General features: G+C 42.2%; 1 protein-coding gene across 12 annotated transcripts in view; it reads right to left on the reverse strand.

Annotated features, from left to right (window-relative positions):
• Positions 1-20,515, reverse strand: part of GRIP1 (glutamate receptor interacting protein 1) — a 447,093-nt gene that overhangs the window by 24,690 nt on the left and 401,888 nt on the right. For 8 of the 12 annotated variants that reach the window (XM_066591593.1, XM_066591600.1, XM_066591597.1 and 5 more), the window contains 5 exons: positions 18,894-19,049; positions 12,308-12,494; positions 9,609-9,754; positions 7,989-8,069; positions 4,378-4,447 (listed from right to left, as the gene is read on the reverse strand). In XM_066591593.1, coding sequence (XP_066447690.1) covers positions 4,378-4,447; positions 7,989-8,069; positions 9,609-9,754; positions 12,308-12,494; positions 18,894-19,049 — 640 coding nt within the window. The remainder of the gene's footprint in view (positions 1-4,377; positions 4,448-7,988; positions 8,070-9,608; positions 9,755-12,307; positions 12,495-18,893; positions 19,050-20,515) is intronic. The other 4 variants (XM_066591598.1, XM_066591596.1, XM_066591592.1 and 1 more) reach the window with 1 other exon arrangement.

Raw genomic sequence — 20,515 nt, forward strand, 5'->3', positions numbered from 1 at the left:
ATTGCAGCTCTTCCGAGTATTTCAATCTGGTAGTCCTTAGACCTAAAAACGTTGTACACCACTGATTACTGATATAAGTCAAAAACGCCCGTAACAAATGCTATGGTATAAGAGAAAAAAAGGGTGTTGTTCTCCTCACTGAACACAGACACTCTCGCCCCGGGCCTCAGACCAATTGCCTCAGCAGAGCTGTGATACCGCACACATACATGGCACCACTGTAGCCCAGGGGACCGAGTAAAAAAAAAAATAGACAGTTTTCCGTACTTCAGACATGAGGGGATAAATCTTTCCAACAAGACAATAGTAATTCAGACGGTTTTATTCGACTAATCACACCTGCCGTTCTAATTCTTCCCATCCTTTCACTTGATTCATACAGTTTTCCACTAAATTCGTTATTAACACATCTCTCAGTAGTGATTTCTACAGTCCATCAACCCTCAGTGAAAAATTACAATGTTAGCATTACAAATGTTATTCATGAGGCTGCGGAAAGAGCCCCCTGTCACCGCAGCTTTTCTAGGTAAAAGCCGCTTTATTCAATGTCAATGAATCATTTGAATGAATCTGGTAAAAAGGTCAGTAAAAACTCAGAGGAGCGGCGAAGGAAAAGCCCACATCTGTCCTGATAATTTATAGGTGTTGTCCCATGATAAAACATTACATTTCTGTTACATCGGCTAAAACAGAACAAGTTTTCAACTGGGATTATTAAAAATCTGTTCCTGTGTAGAGATATTGCTTGTTATGGCTTGTTCCTTCCCGCTCTGAACATCCACCTAATGTGTTGAATGTTGCTGAGAAAAGTCTCTTCTAGGTCGCGGATTCATATTGACGGGCCCGCACAACAACTGGACTCGCCTCGCTGACTCTTCTTCAGTTGGAATAGCTATGTGGCAACTGGCACTGAGCACATTAAGTGAATGCTCTGAGAGGAATGCAAAAAAAGAGCTCCGACCACGGTGTAGTGGTTGGTGCTTGTAATTGCAGATGCAAAGCTCATTGAAATCAATGGGAGATGCACTTGTAATTGCAGGTGCAGCTGCCATCGATTTCAATGAGCTCACCTGCAATTACGAGTGCTGGCCACTACATAGCAGTGGCTTCCGCTCTGATGCCGGTGTAGCCAAGCACTGACAGCCGGTGTTGAAAAACCTCAATTTTTTTCCTATATCTCATTCATCATTGGTCAAATTAAATAAATATTATATATTTTAAGTAAAGGTTGTATGCACATGGGATAGCAAATAGGTACAGGTTACTTCATGCAGCTTATTTACTACTATACATGGTGTAGTCAAAAAGACTGCTCTGCACTGCTATATCTCAATGCTGGTGTCCCATACTGATATAACAATAGTGTACTTGAAGAGGACAGCATGGATGTGCTACACGATGGTGTGCCACATGGGCCCGTGTTAAGGCAGGAGCAGGGCCGTGTATTACAACCCAGCTCCTTGTGCTAAAGGCACCCATAGTCTCCCATGATGTACATTTCCATCATTGGTCAGAAACATGTTAAGGGATTGTGATTGAAAACTTATTTTTAATGCAATCTATTAGAGCAACTTAATATTTATTTGTGAGACGACCTCTTTAACCGTTGAAGGACGCGGCTTTTAGAGCTTAACAATGCAGCAATTTTTGGGTTTTGCTTTTCATTGCATTCTGAAAACTTTATCTTTGTTCTTTTTCTGTATATTTTGCTGTATGAGGGATTTTTTGTGGGATGGGCTGTAATTTTCAACCATTTTGGGTACATCTAACTTATTGAATAACTTTTATTCTTTCGGAGCGGAATGCAAAGAAAAGGCAATTCCACCATGATGTTTTTTCATGTTTCAAAACTTGCAAAGAGTTATTCACCGATTATGCCAAAAGTGTCTAGAAGTGATCTATTAAAGAAGAGCTGTCGGTACTAGAGATGCTCGAGCGAGCATTGCCTTTAGCGAGTATCTCCCCCGCTCGAGACTGCAGGTTCGGGTGCCGGCGCGGGGGAGCGGTGAGTAGCGGCTGTCAGCAGGAGGGAGCGTGGGGGGAGAGAGGGAGAAAGAGATCTCCCCTCCGTTCCACCCCGTTCTCCCCCACAGCTCCGTGCCCACTGCCGGCACCCAAACCTGCAGTCTCGAGCGGGGGAGATACTCGCTAAAGGCAATGCTCGCTCGAGCAATTGCCTTTAGTGAGTATACTCGCTCATCTTTAGTCGGTACCCCTCTTTTAGCAATTACTTGTATTTTCCATGAAATAACAAATCTGGATAGTTTTTTCTTAGCATTCTCTGCTGTGCTGTTTCTCAGTTATGCCTACTAGAAATTTATGAAAAATATGTCAGCTTGGTGTTACCAGTTGGGGGCGCCCTAGTACACTCTCACATTGTCCAATCAGTTCTGACAGTATGAGACTACAGTGATACCCCTATATGACATGGAATAGGGTATTACTTGGTCAATTTATTCCTAAATCTTAAAGAGAAATATCAGAGGAACAACACAGCTCAGAGCTACGGAATTTGTATATCATGGGGATACAAGTATTTACTAAAGCAGACATGTCAGGGGATGAGACAGCTCCTCTATAAATCTTCCATTTCTTCTCCTTATGAGATTGAGGTAACTATACAGTGTAAAGTTCGCACAAAGAGCCTGAACTCCACAATATATACTGGGTAGCAACTTAAAAAAAACTTTTCTAAACAATTTAGCCAAAAATCACGGACAGACGGAATCTGTACCGACGAATAAGAAAAATAAAAGGAATGATAGAGATGATAAAGGGGCTCCCCCATGAGGACAAGGAGTGTCTATATAGAGAGTTCACCGCTTGAGACGCCTTCTCTGAGTTAACCAGCAGCAGATCTCACTCTGGCAGTCCATGTATTAGACAGACGGCCATTCATTTGAATGGTCACCATAGAATTGCGTAATCCGATGCATTTGATTGAGCCGTGTATTACCACATATCAAACGCTCACAGAATACACAATTCTTATCTGGTTGTGTGAGACCGGTCTAAGGCCAGCTTCACACGACAGGATTCATATTGCAGAATCCACGGTTGTCCTCCACACGGAGGATCTACAGCAAATCGTACGCATTGAAAGGTATGTACTTTCGCTTTTTCCTTCACATTCGCAGATACGAATTGCGTATTCCGCAAGGGGAGAAAAAAATCGCAGCATGCTCTATTGTGCTGTGGACTCTGCACGGACGGGCTCCATTGAAGTGAATGTTGGCTGTCCGACCAGCAGCCCGTCCGCAATTAACGCTGTGCGTGAAATACAAATCTGTACTGCGCATGACCGCCTGCGAGCCTACACAATAAACATACGTGGAGGTGCGGCATCCAACCCGCTCGTGTGCAGCTGGCCTCAGGCTTCTATGCACAACATGAGTATTTATATGTTAAGAAACAAGAGATTATTGCAAAAAATCTGCTACAAACAGAAGCAAATGTTGGGATACAAGTCTCAGAGAGCATATGTGCGTCTCTGAGAACACTGAATAATACATCTGCGCCTGTCCGCCAAATTAAAAATCTGGCTGCCTGTGGCCTTTCTGGGAAACTCAGCTATTAGCTAGAGATCACTAAAGAAGGCGATTGTCAATGACTAGACAACATATGTCTGTAGCTCAAATACCAATATGAATCCATTAAAGGTATTTGCTGTGAACTATAAGTTACGATAATCATAATAACCTTCACCAGTTCCTCACAAAAATCAGATATGGGCAAAATTCACCTATCTTTACAGCCTGTCGGTGATTTTAAGTAGTGAGCAACCATGAATATAAGTTGTAGTGCAAAGTGGTCAATGAGATGTGAGGGAGCTCTACTTGTATACAGGTTGTTGGGCTGGTTATGCAGTCTTCCCTTCTGCATGGACATGATATATACGATATACCCTATGTCTAGCAGACAAGATTCTATGATCACATCCTCTTCCATAGTAAATAAACATATACTGTAGGACAGGGGCGTAACTAAAGGCTCAGGGGCCCTGATGCAAAAGGTGAGCTGCCCCCCCCCCTCTATCTGTATCTGTACCCGTACCCATACCTAAACCATGCTGCACAAAGACATAACTTAAAGCTTCTGGGCCCTAGGCAAAATCTGTAACAGGGCCCCCAACTATAATGCTTTATTCATAGTACTGGGCTCCTCATATGGAGAAGAGAGGCCTTATGGGCCCCCTAAGGCTCCTGGGCCCGGGTGCAACCGCATCCCCTGCACCCTCTATAGTTACGCCCCTGCTGTAGGAAGTATTCCCCGAGACCCGCTAACAGGATCACAATATACAGTATATAGTAATTTATCTGTTCTTTCACTGAAACAAAAAAAACTTTATAAATCTTGATTCTGTTTTTTCACACTCACCGATGGGCGACACTGCCTTTCTTTATATCGGAGATAACTAGAGGATCGCCGCTCTTTCTACTAGACGGAGCTGCAAGACAGAGAAGAGAGTAATTACACGCAATTCCAAAAAATGGCCAACTTCACTGATAACACTGGTCTACAAAAAAACAACTATTTTTCTGTTACAAGAACAAAACACACTGTTTCTGGAAGATAATTCTACCCTGAATCCGGATCTCATTTCAGAATTTCTGTATCAGCTTCAGTTTTCATGTGATAATGGTTTTTATAAATACTCGCATCGGCGTATGTAGCTATTATATGTATCTGGCAGCAAAGGGCATGTGACGTGTTCCTTTTAACCAGCCTGTCAGGAGTGTAACACATATCAAACAGCAAGTGTGGGGAGCCCATTGGCTGTCCTGTTCACCAACCTTACAACCGAAATATAGTTCGTAGCACTTTTTTTACAAGAGGATTAAGTTTTCGTTTTTGTAATTTCAGAGTAAACTCTCCACAGATTCAACAAAAAGAATTTGGGCCATTTGCACAGGTACGAGGCATTTCTTCTGAACTGACACAAAACACACACCTTCACAAACGTAGAACTACAAGCAGTCACTTCCAACAGCAGTTGTTGGCTGAACTCTCAATGCTGAGATCCAGGAGGCAACTGACGCAACACAACATGTTTGTATGTGTTCCAGCGTGACTCATGGGCAATGTAACCAAATCTCCCTTATATCCCGGTGGTGGCTTTCTAAACTAAGGGTTTTGTATTGTAATTCCTAGTATATTTCAATTGTTTTTCAACAATTACAACTGCTGAATTAAATTAAGCCACAGCAGAATACCAAAATGCGGAGTTTTCAAGGATTTCTATAAAAAGGGTAGCATGTCACAAGAGAACTGAGCCCGATAGGCAAAAACTGATTTCATTTTTGAATTCAGCACCCATGACTTAGCTAAGAACACCATTCACATTCTTTGTAACAAGAATGCTGTTTACCAGTGTAATTCAGAGAATACCGTTTCCCTGAAAATAAGACATACCCTGAAAATAAGACATAGCATGATTTTCCAGAATTTTTAAGGATGCAAAATGATTTTTCAGGCTTTTTGAGGATGCTTGAAATATAAGCCCTACTCCAAAATTAAGCCCTGCTAACAGTTAATTAAAAAAGTCAACTCAAATAGTGTCCAGGCAGCTATACATGTAAAAAAGTTAAACCTTTTTGAACAAAAATTAATATAAGACACTGCCTTATTTTCCGGGAAACACGGTAGTAATCTTTTGTAATTTTTGGACTTTTAAGAGAGAGGTTATAATCTGTGCAACTAAAAGGGAAAAACGTGACAGACAGAATATTGGACTGCAAAGGAAAATGGGGTAATTGTCCATTTAGAGGACTTGTAAAGCTGTCTAATTTAATTCCACAAACTAATACATAGATTTACAGACAACTTAAATGGGGTTTCCAGGACATTAAAAAAAGTTAAACAGGCTAAAAAAGTCAACAGAAATTGAATACTCCCCTACCCTGGCAACTCCCTGTCCAGTGTTGTAGTCCCGATGCCTGCCTCACAGGCCTCAGCGGCCAAGAAGGCATCACCACAGAAGCTCGGCAGTGGCTGAGCGTAGACAATGAATGTTGGGTTGGATAGGAAAATAGTGCAGTCTGCAGACTTATTTTTCCATTGTAAAACTAAAACCCGATGAAATGAAAGGAAATGGACGTCTTTTCGTTTGCTTTCTGTTTTCTTGAAACCCCACTGAAATCAATGGGGAAAAAAACAGATCCGGTTTTATTCTGTTTTACTTCAGTTTCTCTCCTCCAAAAACGGAGCAGAGAGACGGAAACCCTGAATTGAGCGGATGTAAAAGCAGCCTTAGGCCTCCTTCCCACGAACGGATTTCCGCCGCGTAATTCGCGGCGAAAATCCGCTGCGTTGCCCGCAGCTATTAGGTTCTATTGAACCTAATAGCACAATGCTCACGATGCGTAATTCCAGCGCGGAATTACGCACCGCGATTTCTCCCGTCCTCACCCGCAGCATGCTCTATTTTCTGCGGGTGAGGACGGGCTGTACGCACTGACGGCTTCCATTGCAGTCAATGGAAGCCGTCCGTTCACGCTATCTCCCGCTGTAACCAGCGGGAGATAGCGTGAAAAAACGCTTTCCCGCCCACCGCCGCGCGTCATCTGACGCCAAATGACGCGGCCGGCCGCGTCACGTGACACGGCCGGCCGCGTCACGTGACACGCTCGGTGACGCGGCGGTGGTGGGCGGTGACGGGCGGTGACGCGGCGGTGGTGGGCGGGGAAGCGATTTCACGCTATCTCCCGCAGGTAAGTATAGGGGCTCTGGGGGGCGCCGTGACGGGCTTCACTGCGTAATATTACGCGGCGGACCCCGTCACGCTCGTGGGAAGGAGGCCTTAGGCTTTAATGCACAAGATGAGTATTTATTTACATTATTATAGAAAATCTGCTACAAACAGAAGCAAATGTTGCGATATAAGCCTCAGATAGCATATGTACGTCCCTAATAACACTGAATAATACATCTGCGCCTGTCCGCCAAATTAAGAATCTGTTCATCAAAATGACAGCCTTTATTTGTAGCAACAAGCTGTTGCGCTACATATCGCTCGGTGTAGGCCCAGTGACTTTAATGATTTGTTAGCCATGCCAGCTTCCTGCGATACCTGCTGGGAAATAACCCGATAGCTCCTAACGTGACATTATCTGCCTTCTGCTAAGCGAAAAGGAGACAGTAGTAACTTAACTTAAAGCTCTCCAGCCTATATCTATTTCCAGCAGCTGACCCCAGCACTTTTCAGAATTCATTAGCTCCTTATACACATACTGTGCTTTTAGCTTTGCATTTTAAGTACCTTCTACTGTCTTTTATTCAGCAGTTTGATCATTTCAATCAATAGCATGAATGCCATCACTCTCCCCTATAACATTTGTTTCTAGCTAATCTATGCAACGAGTCACAAGGCCCAGGGGAAGTTCAGCATCTGTGTTGAATAGTTAAACATCTTAATTAATGTATTAACATTCCCACTAGGCACAGCATAGACTTTTTCTGGGACCTTTCACACGGGATGGAATGACGCAGCCAAATCCACAGCTGCGGAATCAGCAGGTCTAACTGCGGAATTGCAGACAAGTTTTAAGCCATTTTCAATTCTGCATCAAAAGCTTTTGGTGTGGATTTTACAGCAGTTTGTGGGGCGTTGTCCAGTGTGAAAGGCCCTCTCGGTACTGGACAAGAACAGGGACCCCACCAGAGATGGACAGGAGGTGATTTGTAGATAAGCAGTAATATGGAATGGTGAAATAATATACATGTAAAGAGCTTCCCAATTCAGGGTTCTGATGACAATGATGTACATAAATGAGAAGTTCAGAGGATGAGGCACACAGCCTATGATCTACCGATTTCTTCATGTGTAAGACTTATGGATATGGAACACGTTTTTTCTAAGCCTGGAATCCTATTGAACATAACCTGGCTGTTGCAGGTTATATCTGCAGTCATATCTATGTACTGTGGTTTACATGAGTGATTTCATATATACAGAAAGGTTGTGAACCTGTGTTAATACATGTACTTACAGCTAATGGTGATGCCAAGTTCCACATTGTGTTTCTTTGGTAGTTTAACATGGAATGTCCCACTGCTGGGTATCACAGACTCTAGAGTGGAGGAAGAACATCATACACCATCAGCCTGAGGAAGAACCCTAAGTAGGTTTGAAAGCTCGCTATAACATCATGTATTTTTGTTAGCCATTAAATGGTATCATATCTACAAGATTACTTCGTTTCTCTTACTGAGGACAATCACATTTTAGACTATTACTGATGCATGATATTACACAGTGTGCATCAGGTAGTCAGAAAAGCAGCATGACTATCTTTTGTCCAGGACTGGAGGGTCTTTTAAGTCTACCTACGCACCACACTAATTCTGCCCCACCAGCTGCATCAGGGAGTGGAGCCAGGGTGACATCAAGATATCAGCCCCAGCCCACGTGAGTGTGCCTTTAGTACATGCGCCCTGTCATTGAGCGCCAATGAGTGCCTTCTTCCCAACTTTCCAAAACGTACTTGAGGTGACACATGTCAGAAATCTCTCAGTGGGCTCAGTGTATACAGTGCTACAATATCTGCTGTGGAGTATGGACTGATTGTCTGACAGGGAGGAGATTTTCCTAGATAGGAATACGCTATTCCATTATGGCTGATTAGCTGTCAGCTAAGTACTTGTGGCTATTTATACTGTATTAAATACTTTGCTCTTTTCTTCTGCATTAAACCTCTTCTCTTTCCCCCATCTAGGGAAAGACTAGCCCCCTAGGTTCCTGACATGGGGCTGTCCTTATCAGGGCAATCACCTTGCTTCTAGGTAGGATCTGCCACACCAAAGTTGGTTAGGAATAGCGTTCTCAATCCTGTATCTCTGTTATTTGCCCTATCTTGTTTTTGCTGCGTTCTAGTGATATATGTCTAGATTGGTCCTTTTTGGACATTTATTATGACTTGGTGACGTCCTTGATGGGAGCTCTGCATGAATATAACAAACCTAAGTAATTACTGAGCAGGTCAGTTTGCTTTCAAGTGCTATGTTCAGTTTGACAGCAGGGTACCCAAAAATGGTGTGCACAGGGAATCCACAACAAAGCCATTACATTTAAGGAGGCAAATGAAGCCCAAAAGGTGCAAACTTTGGTTTCTGACCTGGTTTGCATTTGATTCTGTCTCGTTTAGAGGACAAAATAGTGCAGTTGAGTGAGCTATTGTGTGTTCCAAAAAAAAAAGACAGAAGCAAACAAAAACAAAAAGTTAAACAGAGTCCAAAGTTTGCACCTTTGGACTCCATTTGTCTCATTAAAGTCAAATGATTTTGTTATGGGTTCCAAGCAAATACCATTTTCGGGGATTCAAACAGAACCCCCATCTTAAAAGCTGAATGTAGAACTTAAACACAGACTGAACTTGCTCTAACTTGGCAAGCACAAAAGCACCAGCCAAACTTTGCCGACGTATTAAATGTGCAACACAATCTACAAGTCTTGGCCTAACTTCACTGTAGTAGTGAATGTGTTGGCTTGCACATCTTCCTCCACAAGGTACACTGCTCACACAGTGCTTATATAGCTCTAATGCCGTCACATAGGATACATTTCATTCTCAATAAACATATTAATACTTAAACACGGTCTCAGAACTCACCTGCAACATCAAATTCTATTTCTAGGGTGACCTTCCCAGCGATGGTTGCATCTCTTAGCAGTTGATTGGCCTCTTCAAAGGTGCTGTCTTCTGTCTGAACCCCATTTATCGCCATCACTCGATCTCCTACCTGAATAATTCCACATCTACAAGGGAATATGGCTTTAATTAGTGGAATGATAAGTATATCAACAAGGAACGACACAGTAGAAAATGTACAGTTTAATATGCAATCTAAATACAGGAACCTCTTGTGTGTTTTCTGCCTGCAAGAAAAGGGAGAAAAAAAACAGCCCCCCAATTCTGTACATAAAGGAACCTGTGAGTTTCAGATGTAAAATGTCCTAAAGAGATAATTAATAATTCAAAAGTAGCATTTTCTTTGGATGTGATCAGAGCTCACACATAGTGCTGACTGATGAAAGTTCCCCAATGGCTCAGAGAATATTAGAGACCTCAATGTAGCAGCCCCTTTCAGCGCATGTTCTCTTTTGTAATTAATATAGCCTGCGGCCCCCCGATGGTAAAGCCTGCATGATAAAGCCTCTGGAACTTGTTAATCTTCTCATACCCAGATCAAGAACATGATATTTTATTGTCAGGACAGAAATTTCATTATGAGCTGCACGCAGAGTGAATGATGCTGCATAATTTATTAGGAGCCAAAAAGTATTACAAACAAAAAGCTTTGATAAATTTGCTGTCCAAAAAAAGAAAGAATTCTCCTCAAACAGCAGAGAGAAAGGAAGCTTTGCTGTAGCCATTCACGGAATCATTTGGGGAAAGCAAAGGCTCCAGTGAGCGGGAAAATAGCCTGGATGTCTGCAATAAAAAGCATTCAAACATGGCAATTTCACACTGCGGGTGGCATCAGTCATAGCATGAATATTAATACTCTGGCGGCATCTCCTCGGTGTATACACCTACACTGTAAAGAGTAGGGCTCCCTCGCTTTGAAGTAGCAGTCTGCGACACCCAGGGAACAAGTGGATTTTACACTTTTTTTGGTAGAAAAACTTTATGTTCTTCATACACAAACTGAATGTGACACAGTGTTCACATCAAATGATGAATCCCATGGGTATGAGAATCCCATGAGTATCAAAACCGGCTCAGAGAATACACAGTCCGTTGTTTGCCCAGAGAAAACAATCCATGTTTCATTTCTCCACTTTTCTCTGAACGCGCAGGCCAGTCTTGGAAAGAAATGAAGGATGCATTCCACATTATCAAGGCGCAACAGTGTCTACAAATCTAGGATTAATGTCACAGTAGTCCGATACCTTAGCAGCGACTATCTACCGGCTTAGTATGGCTAATGAAAAAGCATGTTTTGTTCTTAGAGCCCAATGTTTATGAGCAAATATATTGATTCCCATAATTCAATGCAAACAGCCAATCTATAGTCTGTAAATAAGGTTGGATAAGGGAAGATAAATCTATTTAACTTCTTGTCCGCATGTGAAGAGGACTTCAAAGAATTGGCCTCCTACGAGAGGTCCGCTTATTGACTTGCTATAGGGAAGACAGAGAGAATTGGCATCATTGGAAATGAACATCTTTGTGTCAAGGCCCTGTTGCAGGCTTTGCCAGGCACAGTGAACTGTGGATGCAAGGCAGGATGGGAGGAGGACATCTCACTTGCTCCAACAACTAACTTGAGTTCTGGAAAGGTCTGGATTCTCTCCAGTCTTCCAGGTGCCGAGGTTCAGGCACGGAAATGCAAGGAGTCTGAAGTCTAACACGCATCTTTTCTTAACTGAAATACAGCGCCTTCCAGTTAATCCACAGAAAGTTAACAGTGCCATTTTTTGGGCTGGTACAGCAATTGCAGTCCTCATGAGTGATCTTGCTCTTTTCCCCTTCACAGCCGTTCTCACTAGCTGCAAGCCTTCCCACCCATAGGGCACTGCCTATACATCCGTTAGACCTTCTTTATTCATCCACGTCCAGCCTAATCCCCGCATTGCATTCCCTCAGCCTTCTACCCAGGACTAGGCGACACGGAATTTCAATAAAACGTTACTAATAAAAAGTTGAACAAGTGCACACTGTTATAGAGACTATCAGCTACTTTGAGCCCTATAAGCTAACTTATGGGCTAAAGTAGCTAACATGTTGAGTCCGGGGATGTAAGTTTTATACTTACCTTCCCCACCGTTCCCTGATGTCAGCACTCAAATTTGCTGCTGAATGCATTGAGGTGCGCGCTACGTAGTCCTTCCCTTTTATGCATAGAAAGGTCTGCTAGACATAAGTTCATAAATGGTTTCCACCAAAATCAACAGTTTCTGCCTCAAAAATCTAATATGTATGTGCAGCATAAGTTCCTAAAATCCGGTAAAAGTATTGGAAGAAAACTTGACACGGTTGGAGGAGTATACGAAGCTTCATCTTTTTCATCTGTCCTGTACCGCAGCATAAAATAGTCAGCTTTATGCATTACCCATAATCCACTTGTTCCATGCCAGAAATACTTGTATTGTCCAACTAGCATCATGCCTGATCATAAGTGGGTGCAACTACGGTTCAGAAAATAAAGTGTATACTGGCACATGTCTGCAGTACTATGTCTTAATTTGGCTTTTTGTTTTTGGTCCTGTGATTAAACCCATCAGCAATTAGCAAAAAATATACACAGAAGCTAAAAGCAATATAAAAACAAGGCACGTTGGCCATCTAGACATTTGTTAGCTCACCTTTCAGCTGGACTGTCAACATCAATGTAGGAAATTAAAGGTGGAGAAGACAAAGTCTCTGTGGCAAACACACTGCCCTGAAGTTGTATTCCAAATCCTACTATGGGGTCAGCAGTCAGCACCACTTCTGTACTTTCGGTATGGACGACCTGTCCAGCCAAGCCAACCGTGCTAGATGCCAAGGACACTGCAATGACAAACATCAGAAAGCACATCAAAATATAAAGCAGTATGATAAAAACACAGCACCTAATGCAGAAAACAAAATAACTAATCAGAAAAGTATTACTACGTTAGTAATTCTACAAAAACTAACAGATGAATGATGACTGGTATGGCTCTCAAAATGCCAGTCTTGGTTGGCAACTGGTAATGCTCAGAGAAAAACTTTTAGGTTAAGAGCAAGCAGAGGTGGATAATATAACAAGCTGGAGCTTCGTCATGTACGCATACCAAATCAACTACAACTCAGCCTACACGGCATTTCACATCCTAGCACTGCCATGTGTGCTCCAGAGATCAGTTTCTTATTGTGACTAGAAAGAGAAACTTACAGCCATTGTTCTTATCTATGCAGGTATACCCTCTGCATTCCCGTCAGGTATGTGGATCCTACTCCCCCTAGTAATCCTAGTGTCTGCTTTAATTATGACATATGAGGACGACCAACCTATGCTGAGGTATGAGCACTCCCATGGCATAGCCTGACAAATCTGTTTCAGATATTTGAAACCAATACACAGAAATACAAGGTTGACTGATGTGAATACCATTCTAAAGTAGTTGTGCTGTGCCAGTGCAGCTACTCTGGTGACAAGTTTAAACCACTAGAGGGACATTGTGTAGGAAAGAGATTAATGGAGAAGCGTTTCCTGCTGTGGAATGGCCTCATTATGCTCCACCTGAGGGGCCTCATAGAAAGTAGGAAGGTGGTCAGAAGACGTTTCTGAGCTCCCTGGTTGCTACCTTCCACTTTGTATGTGATGAACCGCAAGGCATGACAGGGATAGAACATACAAGAGACCATTCATGGTTAGATGTCTTATGGCTATACTGATGTGACGTTATGAGGCACTAAGGCTTGAGCAATGCCAAATGTTTAGGTAGAGGGTAGATGCCAAGGATTTTGTTTGTTACTCCAGAACACACTTGATGTGAAGTGCTGCATAAAGATTTTGCTATGACCTTGCTGTGCTGCAATAAAACTGACATATGCCAGGTCAAGCAGAGAGCCTTTGTTGTGGACTAAGCTTCTAAAGGCCCATTTACATGCAACGATTATCGCTCAAAATTAGTTAAAACGATGGCATATGAGTTTTAATCATTGCATGTAAATGCTCCCATAGTTTACTCTTCGGCTGAACGATGATTTTGAGGTGAACTTAAAATCCATCCTTCAGCCGGAGAGTAGATAACAGGGACCCTACACTGTGTTCTCCACGGGAGTGGCTGATTATATTGTATTCATGTTCTCAGCCCCTGTGAGAACAAAGGAGGTGATTGCAGAGCTCAGACCACCTGCTGAGTTCTGCAAGCAGCTCCCGGAGGCCCATTTGCATGCAATGAAGCTGATAAAGTCCTAATGGGCAATAGTGCCCATTAGTACTTTAAGCAAAATGATCGCTAAAACTGTCAATCTTTCAATCGTTTGAAAGATTGTCTTTGCGTGTAAATGAGCTTTAAGAGTATCACCCGTCTTGTATGAAAAGATTGCAATCCCAACAGCGTCGCTAATCCCAGAGGAGCATGCATGGTTTTATAAGTCACCTCACTCACCTCCTAGCTGTCTCCTCACTCACCTTCTAGGTGCTCTCCGTAAGGAGAGACAATACTCATCCTGACTCGCATCATAGGCCTCTCACTAGCCAAGCCAGAAACCTACTGCACACTGATGAAAGGCAAAAACCCCGAAACAGCTGTCTGTGTATGGATTCTGGCTTGGCTTTCAATACCCATTCAGTGTTATATGGGTATAAAGAGTCTAACATTGACTTGCAGGAATGCTGCTCTCCAATAGGTCATAGTGCACATACATTGTATGTATTCATTGCTCTAATAATGGGGCTCTAAGATCCAGAGTATGAGGATGCTTAATGCAATGTAAGAGCAACTGGTGAAGAACTAAATCTAGAAATGCACATGCCTCATAATGGCAGATATGATGTCCACATTTGGGTCTCTATTTCCTACAAATAACTTGAGTGAAATAGCTCACAATGATAACGCGTTCTCCTGTCTACCGGAATAAATCAGTCACAAATTGTTATTTAACACGAATATCACTTTATGTTTATCGGAGAACACTTCAGAACAAAAGAATGGCTGCTGTGCAAACTGGCACATACTGTTTCCAGTAAAATGTTCAAGACGAAAAGTCAATTAACCAGGTAATAGCAACTAATTGAGAACATTGCTTCATGCTGTAAAAGGATCTCGCTCAGTTTATTTAACAAAGTCCTTTTCTCAACTGATTAGTCATTAATAATAATCACGGTGAGGCTCTGGAAATGGAGAACGGCTCTATTCATTATGGCTTCCACTTTCACGGAGTCTATGATGGATATGATAGATCTGTCATGATCCATTATGAAACTCAGCTATTTTTGTCTGCCACATTTCCTGTTTTATTGGATAGTGCAGTGCAGAATGCTATGCTAGTCTGACATAAAGAAAACGATGAAATGTGTTTTACTTAAGAGAGATCCCATCTATCTTGGGTACCACACAAAGATGTCAGACAATCCTCTATGAAGATCAGTGCGTCGTTGTTTAGCTGAAGATGAAGATAAGATGCTGTATAATAATGAGGACTTCTGAAGCCTTTATAGATATGTGGCAATATGGGTCTTTCTTTTGGGTCTGCTCTCAGCTCCCCCCATTTAGTAATACTCATACCAATACTGAAAAAGGATTGGCGCATTGTTAGCCAGTAGAGCAAAAGGTGATTGTTCTCAGCAAGACACACCAAGTAATCTTGTAGATATGATACCTTTTACTGGCTAACAAAAATACAGGATGTTACAGCGAGCTTTTGAACCTCTCAGGGTTCTTCCTCAAGCATGATGAAATAGATTAAGTACGTAAGTATGTGTGTTCGTATATGTGTGTATGTATATATATATATATATATACATATATATATATATATACACAGTATATATATATATATATATATATATATACATATATATACATATATATATATATACACACTGTATATATGCGCCTCTTCGGATCTATTACATTAAAGGGGTTCTGTCAGCAAGATAAAAAAAAATTATACTCACCTACATCCTGCCCTGCATCCCGTTACAGTCTAACCTGTGGAAAGAGAAAAGTTTAAAAAAAACAAAGCAAACTCACCTAATCCAGTTGTACTTGGTCCCTCCATTGTTAACCTGGCACGCAAGGGGTCGGCTCCAGCGCTCCCGCCAACATGGCCGTGTCTAACATCTGCCGTCCATGGAGGGTTTACGGTGAGTGCGAAAGTACCCGGGAAAGGGGAAGCACCCACGCACTCGCCGTCGACTCTCCGAGGACGGCAGAGCATAGACGCAGCCAGAATTGTGACGCGTCGACCACTGACCCAGGTGGCAGGACTTGGCGTCTGGCAGTGGTCAGAGCAGGGGCGGAAGCTGGAACTTTGCCAGCTCCTGCCCTGAGATAGGACAGCTGCCGGACGGACAGGAGAAGACCAGCAGATTCCCGGTGATCGGCCCCGTAAGGCACAGGTAAGTATGATTTTTTTCTTTACCTGACAGAAACCCTATAAGCCCGAGGAAGCACCCTGAGAGGTTTGAAAGCTCGCTATAACATTAAGTATTTTTGTTAACCATTAAAAGGTATCATATCTACAAAAGTACTTGCTTTCTTTTGCTGGGAACATTTCAAACTACTAGAAGACCACTCACAGAGAAGCAGTACTCACAACCATTATGTTTCTTGCTCTATTTCCCATTGTTTCAATTACTACTCATTTACTGTTCATAACACAGCCAGGACCAACATGGATATCAGCGAGGTATACTAGGAGGAATTGTCAGCCTACAGTACCTTGCAGTTTAATCACCTTGAAAGCCTTATATGATACTAGACAATTAGCTTGTTTCCCAATCTTGAGTCATAGTTCAGGACTTTTCAGATCTTGTCTGGTATTTAGAAATTCCTTTATTTTTCTTCAGAGAATAGCAGCAATTGTGTTCAAGGGTCTTTTTTCTATGGTTACATATTTTACATTTCTCATTGGACAAGCCATCATACCATCCCCTACTGTAGCATCCAACATTTGATATTGAAATGTGTTAAACATTTTTTTTTTATATAGTACTAACATATTCTCCAACACTTGATGGACAAGCTTTTATTATGTTGCAAACTAACGTTCAGTGGTACTTTTGATTTGTTTGTATCTGCTAGTTCAGGTCTGAAGAAACTGGCTATCACGTTCTGGAGTATGGTGCGGGGAATGATGCCTCTGACGGTGTTCATCTATGCATATACTAGAAATATCTGGCTTTACGGTTTGGATTCACGTTATAAGTAGAGATGAGCGAGCATACTCGCTAAGGGCAATTACTCGATCGAGCATTGCCTTTAGCGAGTACCTGCCCGCTCGGAAGAAAAGATTCGGCTGCCGGCGGCGGGCAGGGAGCGGCGGGGGAAAGCGGGGAGGAACGGAGAGGAGATCTCTCTCTCCCTCTCTCCTTCTGCTCCCCCCTGCTCACTGCCGCAACTCACCTCTCTCCCGCGCCAGCAGCCAAACCTTTTCTTCCGAGCGGGCAGGTACTCGCTAAGGACAATACTCGATCGAGTAATTGTCCTTAGTGAGTATGCTTGCTCATCTCTAGTTATAAGCATTTGCATGATAACAAAAGTCCAATAAAATAAAAAGTTAAAAAGCATAAAGTACAGTGGACTGGTGAAATATGATATAAATCTGGCAAAGTTATAAACTGCATATTTCTTCTGATGGATTGCTTTGCATGGCAGTATCTTCATCATTACTTAAGCACATTGTGATTATACAGTATCTTGCAAAACTGGCACGCTGTCTTGTACATCATATACAGCATTTTCTCAATCATCTAAAGTATTATGAGTAAATGTTCACATCTGCCGGATTTCAAGGATACATTTTGAAAACTGCCCTGGATGTGATAACTATGCAGAAGAGCAGCTGCACTGAGGATGGCTGAGGGTTGGAGGGTCTCCAATCACTCACTTATGAAGGTTAAATCTCATCACAATTTAGACAGAATATACAGTATGTGAAATAGGAATTTCCAGTTTTTCTGGGGGAAGAATGAATAGTGATCACTAAGAAAACAAAACAAAAATGGACTATTCCTAATTTGTAATCTTATCATATAATGTCAATTACTGGTAGTTCATGGAGTATTGCTTGCATAGATCCAAGCATGGCCATCCTCATCACCGTTACTGCTGCTGGCCTTCATTGTATTATTCTTTCTCATTTCTGGGAATGAGTTGATGTTTGTGTAATATTCCTGTGTACAAGGTAGAACACATGACATGGCCAGATGGACAATCAAGTGGCCATCATTGATTCTTTTACTGTAAATGCCTAAATGGAGCTCATCATTCGAACAGTATCGTGTTAGGAAGGAAAGTATGTTCACTGCTTTATGATAGTGGTGGTTATGATTTTATGAACACTCTTCTCCTCCTAAATAAACTATTTGTCTGTGCTTTTACACAGAAGCGATAATCGCACAGTGAATGGAGGCGGAGTGCACCAGAGATCTCTGTTGGCCACCCGCCTCCATTCACTGTGAACAGGCAGTGTTCAAAGGCATATGACTGCCTGTTTACACTGAGTGACAATTCGTTCACTAGTTGCTTCATTTCAGCGAGCTGAAATGACTCAACTAGCGACTAACGAGTAATTTCTTATGCAGTACCCCAATTCGAAAGATTTTTCAGCTAATAGTCACCCCATATAAAAGTACCCTAAGAAGAGCTAAAGCTACAGGACTCATCAGCATTGACGTTTCCAGTTCAACAATAGTGGTTTCTCCACTGAGTACAATTCAATAGACTAATACACAGTGAAATGGTCTTCACAAAGAGCGATGGTCTACCCAAAGAGGTTGTGTTTGGAGAACTTTCACCGTAAAAGTAATACATAGTGTTGTAACCCTCAGCCAACTACAGACTCTCAGTGCATTCTTGTCATTTTCTCATAGGCTCAGGGAAAACCATGTATTTTTAAAATGCTGTATGGTCATCATGAGATGTCTTTGTCTACATCCAAACATCACTGGAAACTTCTAATGCAATTCAAACATATTACTGCAAAAACTCACAGTAATAAATATTTATACAAAAAGGTGTTGTACATTTGGATTTCTTCCAAGAGTTGTTCCCAATAGGAAAAAAATAGATCTGAACAGATGGGAGAAGAGTCACATCTGACAGGGAGTGCGCTCAGAGTAACGCCAGGAAAGATGTTCATCATAAGGAACAACATCTCTACAATGATTACAGGGACTGCACGGTAGGAACAACTACAGTACAATGGAAAAAGCATAGAATATCATAAAGAGAACATTGTTTTGTAACTTACATGAACTTTTGAAGTCTTTCTTCTTCATTCTCCTTCTCATTAGTGTTCCTCGTGGACTGGTAGGGTACAGACTGCGAGGTAGAGTCCCCATGTTGAGTGAGCTTAGGCTGTATGCACTCATGGAGGTAGGAGAGAAGGACGAAGATACCAATGCTGCTGTAAGAAAGAGTATACATAGTACACCAAACTCAAAGCACTTCACCTGAATGCGGAAGGACTGCTCCACTGTACTGACATTACATCTACTATCACAAGGGGCATTTTAAATGATAGGACTTCAGATTCAACTGTTATAGACCATAGAAAAACCCCCCAAAAAACATCAGACTCACTAATAGATCAGAGCTAGCAAGAGCCTACATCCGATAGCATTATCAGATAGCTGCCTAGAAGCAAGCCTGGCTGCCAGGGGTTAATTCTCCAGGTTCTTGTAGAGCGCAGTCACTCTCATTTTGGAATCCTCTCCTGGGTTTTGTCTACAAAAAACTGCATGATAATACGTGCCCATGTGACGGCACGCTTACTTGAAAGGAAGAGAAAACTAAATGTTTCCACTCTAGATAAATAATGATTAATAGAAAGACATGTACTCAATCATAACTATATGGAGCCCTAATGTAATGCTCCTGCCATTTACTAAGCACTTTTCATTTGACAAGCTTTTATATTCATAATTGATCTTCCACATAGTCAAATGAGGTTTGTAACCATTCTGTACTTCATATCTACAAAGTAATGTATCTAATGTATTTAGTATAAAACATCAGTAAGTAACAGAACTGTAATAAACGTGCTCTGAACTGTGAATATACACTCATTGTCAAAAAAAATAACAAACAACCACCTAGAAGGAGTTGTCAGAATATAATGGAACGTTCTCTGTGTGTTTGTAACTTTGATATAAGTGATTACAATATCAGAGCAAAAGGAGGTTTTATTGGGGAAAACTGAACACTTGAAGGAAGGCTCTAGTACCCTGCTGTACCACCTCTAGCTTGGATACAAGCTGTGATACAGGCAGGCATGGAGGCTCTATTACCCTGTTGTACCGTCTCTACCTTGGATACAAGATGTGATATAGGCAGGCATGAAGGCTCTAGTACCCTGCTGTACCACCTCTAGCTTGGATACAAGCTGTGATACAAGCAGGCATGGAGGCTCTAGTACCCTGTTGTACTGCCTCTAGTTTAGATGTAATATGTGATGCAGGTGGGCATGAACGCTCTAGTACCCTGTTGTACCACCTCTAGCTTGGATACAAGATGTGATACGGGCAGGGGGCATGGAGGTTCCAGTACCCTGTTGTACCGCATCTAGCTTGGATACAAGATGTGATACAGACAGGTATGGAGGCTCTAGTACCCTGTTGTACCACATCTAGCTTGGATACAAGGTGTGATAGGGGCAGGCATGGAGGCTCTAGTAGCCTGTTGTACCACCTCTAGCTCGCATGCAAGGCGTGATACGGGCGGGCATGGAGGTATGTAGTTTCGCTTTCAGACTGTTGAAGTTAGCATCCCTGTTGGTCCCAGATATGTTCTATTGGTGATAACTCTGGCGACTGTGGAACCACGGAAGTATGGCAATGTTGTGGAGGCATTCCTGTGACACCCTTGATATGT

This window comes from Eleutherodactylus coqui, chromosome 2, assembly GCF_035609145.1.
Source record: "Eleutherodactylus coqui strain aEleCoq1 chromosome 2, aEleCoq1.hap1, whole genome shotgun sequence".
Classification (NCBI taxonomy): Eukaryota; Metazoa; Chordata; class Amphibia; order Anura; family Eleutherodactylidae; genus Eleutherodactylus; species Eleutherodactylus coqui.